Genomic DNA, 6902 nt, shown 5'->3' with positions numbered 1-6902 from the left:
ACGTGGATGTTAGTAGCAGTATTTAACGCTCCGTTCCTTTTATACACCATACACACCCTGAGACATTTTGATTTGATTGTCCGAAAACTGGTACATTTTAACAGGAAAACGAAGCTTAGTGATGTTAGCACTTATTGTTTTTAGTCTGCAATCTGGATCTACTGTCTATCTACCGTCAAAATAAACTGGTCTGTTTCAATGAGGTTACCTTTTTTAGAAACGTGTAGCTACATCAGTTTTTCATCAAAAGGTCGTTTCTGATAAGGTGTATCCGAGAAAATAGTGTTGCCTGAAAATTGTTTTTTTTTTGTCAATAAAGGGTAAATGTAATTTATATATATAAAAAAACAAACAAAAAAAAAAACCCTAAAAGCTGTTTTGTTGGCAAGCATACTTGTTGACTATATATATATATATATATATATATATATAGTCAACAATATATATAAATTATTTTCAGTAGTTGAAGCGTAAATTATAGGCTTGTATAAAGGCAATTGAATAGATGCACGCAGAAAAGCATGCATTGCGATTCAGTCGATAAACACCTTGGGTTTGGGCAGGTCTATTTGGAACACCAGTGTTTTTACTTCAACCTCCTCCTTCCTACCCTTCTCTCTAGAGATAAGCCAGTGTGCAAAGTCCGGCTGGCAGGCTGGCTGCGCCGCCTTTTCACATGCAGCTTTGCGTGCCTGCCTGCATGTGTAGGAAACACGTGATTGTCCTGCAATGACCTCCAATCACACTGCAGGGAGATGATAGCTGTGACGTAATCGTCTGAGACTACAGCAGTGAACTGCTGAACCAGAGAGTGCAGAAACACGAGAGGGAGCAGTGTTAGGTCTGTGTTATTATTCCAGCAATATTGTTAATTTAGTAATTCTTACTTTCTTTTTTCTTCTTCTCAAAACTAACTTGTTTGTGGTGAATAATTAGCTCGACCTCTACAATAAACCATGCCAAAGGCAAAAAATATGCAGGGCAAAGTCCTTCTTGTTCGATGAGTACACTTTTATTATGTAAAACACCATGAACAATGCTACTGTTCTTTAGAAACAGTTTGATGATGTCTAAAGATAAAAGATTGTCCAATCCTTCTTTAAAAAAAAACATATCTTGTAAGTTTAACTGCAGGTATTTTACAACACAATATTTCTTTAAGTTTGGTTGTTAGCAGCCAGTAGTGACTTTACATTATATCTGAATACTTAGCAGCATATATGTACTACAGAGGGAGGGTAGTGGAACAGAACAACAAATACATTTTTGATGCAGAGCCTGGTAGAAACCAGTAAGATAGATACCCTTCTACTCAGTTGTGTTTTTAGAGTTTGTACTGGTATCCATTATGTTATGCGTGATATTCTGTAACCTTAAAGTCATTGTCTTACTTTAGTAGTAGATAATTGGGTGGTGCCATCAATTGTAAACCTTGGCTGGGCACTGCTGGAAACAAAGAACACTGACTGATGGATGAACCAGTGATATAATTATTAGAAAGGTAAAGTGTTAGTTGGCAGACATGCTGAATATTTCTAATCTATATAATCAGGATTTGTTTAAGCAGAAACTGAAGTGTTGGCAGTGTTGACGTTTTGAAGAGTACACACACACACTCAAATGTTGTAAGGAATAATTAGGAAACTCATCTTATTTTCCTCATTTCTTATTACAGTAGTTTGTGGCCATTGTAGACAAGACTCCAAGCTACTTTACAAAGGGGATTGATGTTTGTCAGTGTAGTTTTACTGCAGCACATGGTTGTATATCATTTTGTTCAATTTTATGGAGGCTATTTTACACCACAACTTCTTGATAAATATGTCAAAACAGTCATGAAACTATGAACGTCTGTTTGTACATGGTTTATCCCGCCCACATCCCTTCCATGCCACCTCGTCATTCCAGGTCAAATCGGTGAACAGTCACATATTAATTAGGGTAGATATGTATGACATTTTGTCTAATATGTTTGTATACTCCTGGTATTTCTCAGGAATGACTACTTAGAGGATTCGTTTTAAGCATCTGTTAGTCAGTGTTTTGGGTTCAGTCCAATCTGTTCCACTTTCTATTGATACTGATGTTGTTTATCAGGCTGCAAACTCTTTTTTATGATTTCTGCTAGCACTTTTAAATAACTTTTTTAAAGTTATCTTTTTTTTCACAAGAAAAATCATTAGAAAATAACTATGAAACAATTTACGTGTCATGCCTATGAAATTCTATTAAATTAATATGAATTTGCAGCCACTGTTTTGAAGTGTTCCCTTTCGGTGAAAATATACCATCAGCATGAAACCAGCGGTGTTGGACCTCAGCCTGCAAAGGTTAGATGTTAAACAGCTGGACCTAAATAGACAAATTATTGTTTATTTTCAAAGTAAACACAATACATACTACAAAACAATAGGGAGAATACATATGTTGTTGTTTCGAGTTAGTGCAGCTGTTATATTTTCATTATATATTTCACTGGACCTTCCCTTCCCAAGTTTGGCATATGAACAGTAAGAGGATTACAATAAAATGTTTACCCTGAAGCTGGGTTTGAATGCTTCGTTCAGAAAACTTCAGTAAAACGACACGTCCCTTTGTTATTTTGCGATAAATTGGCTTGCAAACACAATGTAATACAGAGTTGTACAGTATTGTTACACAGGTGTCTTCTTCTTCAGGGCTAAAGGAACCACAGTGTCATACAGTTACAAATAATCAGACTCAGTATTCAACGGCTTGGTACCTTGCTGATGATATTTTATTATTTTATTCCTTTTTTTATATAATTTAGGACAGCATAAGCTAAAGCACTAACAAAAAGTGCAACACTGCTCTGTTTAGTTCTTTAAAAATCCAAAAATGTATCCTACAACAACAGCATATTGGACAGACACACACACACACTATATATATATATATATATATATATATATATATATATATATATATATATATATATATATTCACAAACTATTTACACACAAACAAGTCACTTTTTAGGCAGATATGACATTGTTTAAATGCAGCGTTTGAGGCAAACAGCATGAACAGCAGCATTAGATATAAAAAGCATGACCAGAGCAATATATTTATATACAAAAACTTGATATAGTCATTGTGAGACTCCATACCCTCTCTTACATAACATTCTAGTGCAAGCACTCTCAAAGTGCTGCCTGGGATACATTTATATCCTACTTAGGAGATTATCCTTCTCAGCCCAGGTAATGATTTATATCTGTAAAACAAAATAAATGATCAAAAAAGCCACACAACCAAGGAATCTTGCCCAAATCTACGCTGTTTAATACGTCTTTTTTTTCTCTCCAGTATAAGACATGTTTATTTTTTTAAGGAAAAATAGAATTATATTTAAGGTTCAGTGCATGAGTACTATTTATTAAACAGGGAAAGAGTGTACGCGATTACCATACATTTCAGGGGTACACATGGAATCTCAAAGAAGCCGCCTGAACAAGTGCACTTTACCTTGCAAAAGCAAACACCTGGAACTTTTTATTTTTTTTTTTTTTTTTTTTTTACAAAATATAATCAGTACAATACCTAATACATTCATTAGCAAAAGTCCAATAAGGTGCTGATATAAGTAGTTTATTTTGACTTTTTAAAATACCTATAGGTACAAATTATGACCTGCTCCCATTAAGCAAGTTCACTATTTGAACATCTGAACAGATTGTTTAAATATATTTTATTTAAGAAACTCCATCCTTAGGCCAACTAATCTATTTAAAAACGTACATAAATGTTCATCATATAGGGTCCAGCATGGTTGACACTAATTTAATATACTGATCTAAAAATGTAAACAAACTATTGGTAAATATTGTTTAGAATGGACGATCTAAAAATATATATATATTTAGTCTGTCCTCTTAAAACCTTTTAAAATTGAACGGGAAACTGCAAAACGTAAAGTTAATGTACACACTGTAGAACCAAGAGGAATACCGTTTCTTAAATGGTAGTTTATAAGCACTTTTGTTAATTCTGTATTGACATGAGTTATAAATTAAGTTTCGTCATTGTCTGATTCATGTAGGCTTTCACTGTCAAACGTCAGTTCATTTTCTGCGGATGACGACGATCCTGCTCTCATGGCGGATCGTGGAGATGGAGAGGATACTGCTCTCTGTGATAACATGGCCGAGGATGCGCACACTTTATCCGGCGTTAGGGCTGCAGATAACCCCGGGAAAACAGCAGCGGTTGCTGCAGCTGCTTGTGCTGGGATTCCAGGGTACATCAATGGAAACGGGGATGTTGCTGCCGCCGCCGCCGCCGCTGCTGCTGCTGCTGGGTAAAAATATTTCTCTAGATTTGCCTTATCCAAAAAAGGCATATACGCTGCAGCTGCGGAGGGAGAAATAAAATAGAATGGCAGACAAAAAGGCGTTTGCTGTCCGAAAGGGACACCTCCAAGTCCCACCAAAGAGTTAATCAAAGACTGGTCGGGTCTGCTGGCTGAATCAAGATTAACCCTTGCAGTTCCAGGTGATTCCATTTTTATTTTTTTGGCAGGATGATCATCTCCAAACTCCTGCTTTACTCGCACGTTTTTCAGTACTTGCGGCTTCCCGCTGTTGTATTCATTATTATGTTTTCCTTCACATTTCTCAGCTTCACCGCCATAGCCACTGTCGGTGTCTGTGTCGTTTTCATTCAGCTCCCCATTGTGAGTCCTCTGAATAACGGGTACACAGTTGGTCTGTGTTTCCAGTTTTTGGCTGTTGTGATCATGGACGGGGGCAGAGATCTGCTGGGACAGAAGCTGTGCGCTGGGCAGGAACTGGGCAGAAACTTTGTGCAAATGGTTGATGAGCTGCGCACATCTCTGCTCCCTAGGGGTCCAGTTCTCAAACCTGTTAAGGTACTGCAGCACTTCTTTGGCACAGGTTTGAAAACCAGAATGGAACGCATCCAAATCAGTCTGAATGGAGGATTTCATAGAGCGATCCCCTAAACAGAAATACTAGTTTTTTAATCTGTAGGATCAACAAATAACTGCACGAGTCCTACCCCCCCCCCCCCCCCCCCCCCAAGCTTTAACCACATAAAAATAATTACAGTCAGTTGAATTGTGTACTTAAATTTATAGAGGAACTAAAACCAGTAAACGTTTTCGCACGCCCATGCTTTAGAAGCATATTTTAACTTTAAATCTATAGTGTGCTTATTCGGAATATGAATATATATATATATATATATATATATATATATATATATATATATATATATATATATATATATATATATATATATTAATCTATATTTAATTAAATAAATAAACTTACCATTTTGTAACGCGATAATCTTCTGGTGCTGTTGCTCTGAGACAGCAGTTAAAGATTTCAAGTGCTTCAAAGTTAATTCTAGAACGACTGCTTTCTCCAAATGTCCGAGTGTCTTAAGGTGGGGAAAAAAAGTTTAAAACTTCCGGATACCTGATCAATTGAAAGGTTCTCGAAATAACCCAAGTAAATCTTACATAATCGATAAGCATGTCAAATGCCCATTTAGTGGCTTCAATACGTATAATGGGAAAACTGGCATCGGTTTTTTTTCACAGTTGCTCACATAATTTATTTAAATTTTTAAGACTAAAATGTAGCACTTGATATATACAAAAATAAATAAATAAATAAATAAATAAATAAATAAATAAATCAACAGGAATGCAGTACCTTACCGTCAGTTTCAGATGCTCAGGCAACAAATCTTTCAACTGAGCGATACATTCATTTATCCTGTCACGCCTCTTCTTTTCTATCAATCTGTGTGGTAGCTTGTAGGCTTCCTATTTGGTATATAAATAAATAATGAAGTTTTGGTACTAGAAAACCAAAAAAAAAGTGCAAAGTATACAACTGCGGAATTTAGACAAATATCCAAATTATAACTAGCATACAAATCAAATGCGCCATTAAGTTATATATATATATATATAGGATGATATTTACACAGTATAACAAGACATAACAAAACTAAATAAACTAGAAACGATTAATGACATGAATATTAAATCCTGAAAACGAAGTCGTCATCTAATTCTAGCAGGATCAATATTCCACTGTGCAAAACTAAATACAGTACACAGAACTTGTGTTTACCTTGCTTTCGTCTCTTTTCATGCCTCTTTTTGATTTACACATGTAAAGCGAAGAATATTCCACCCTGCAATTAATCCAAAACAAAGATATTGTCAGATTTTGGCAAATGTTCAGAATTTTAAATAAATAAATACAAATTCAAATAACAAATCGTCGTAAAAAAAAAAAAAAAAAAGAAAACCCTACCCCAAAAAATCTGCGTGGTGTAGCTGTCTGTCTTGCAGACGAGGTATTCCTTCGTCCATAACTTGTTCCAAGTGTGTGTTTATTTTATTATTTCTGGAAAATAATCTGTTTTTGGCGACCTCAATCAGTAGCTGTACATCCGGTAGACCCACACTTCTTACTGATAACCAGTTCTCTCTGCTGCCACTTTGCAACCAGTTTTGTGTGTAACAAGAGCGCACGCGCGTCACCAAACAGCCCAGCATCCAACTCACGTGCGGAATGCACCAACTCTCCGCCTTGTAATTAGGGGATAATTAGATCACGCTCACTTTTATCTGTTTATTTTTGTAATGCGGGTTGTTGTTTTTCTTCAAATCGCATGTTATCAATCGTACTTTCAAAACAAACAAACAAAAAAAAAAACCTCACAAACCTGTGTTTCATTTAAACTTGCTATGAACTGTGTTTTTTACTGTAGCAGTGTCCACCTATGACGTCGTGGACCAGACCTAAATAAATCATGTACTGAAGCCGCCGAGGGGATGGTGTTTCTATGAAATTCAATGTCTCGTTTGTGAACACAGACCTTCTCTGTCTTAACCC

The 6902-nt window shown here is 35.9% G+C and overlaps 1 protein-coding gene across 1 annotated transcript; it reads right to left on the bottom strand.

Annotated features, from left to right (window-relative positions):
• Window positions 1–2357: 2357 nt before the first annotated feature.
• On the bottom strand, window positions 2358–6524 carry LOC117416240 (class E basic helix-loop-helix protein 41-like). The gene is made up of 5 exons (XM_034027332.3): window positions 6318–6524; window positions 6132–6195; window positions 5711–5818; window positions 5316–5427; window positions 2358–4980 (listed from the first exon to the last, which is right to left on the bottom strand). Exons 1-5 carry the CDS (start codon window positions 6374–6376, stop codon window positions 4034–4036), a joined length of 1290 nt encoding a protein of 429 aa, XP_033883223.3. The 5' UTR covers window positions 6377–6524; the 3' UTR covers window positions 2358–4033.
• Between the last annotated feature and the right edge of the window lie 378 nt (window positions 6525–6902).

The sequence above is a fragment of the Acipenser ruthenus genome, chromosome 7 (assembly GCF_902713425.1).
Source record: "Acipenser ruthenus chromosome 7, fAciRut3.2 maternal haplotype, whole genome shotgun sequence".
NCBI classification, from domain to species: Eukaryota; Metazoa; Chordata; class Actinopteri; order Acipenseriformes; family Acipenseridae; genus Acipenser; species Acipenser ruthenus.
Note: the sequence above shows the minus strand (reverse complement) of the source record. Positions and strands in the feature narration are given on the sequence as shown.

Excerpts from the sequence above, each read along its gene's own strand:
- LOC117416240 (XM_034027332.3), bottom strand. The coding sequence starts at position 6,376 with ATGGACGAAGGAATACCTCGTCTGCAAGACAGACAGCTACACCACGCA. Across the intron at positions 6,196-6,317 it reads CACCACGCAGATTTTTTGGG|GGTGGAATATTCTTCGCTTT; the intron begins GTAGGGTTTTCT and ends GATTAATTGCAG. Across the intron at positions 5,428-5,710 it reads CTGAGCATCTGAAACTGACG|ACACTCGGACATTTGGAGAA; the intron begins GTAAGGTACTGC and ends CCCCACCTTAAG.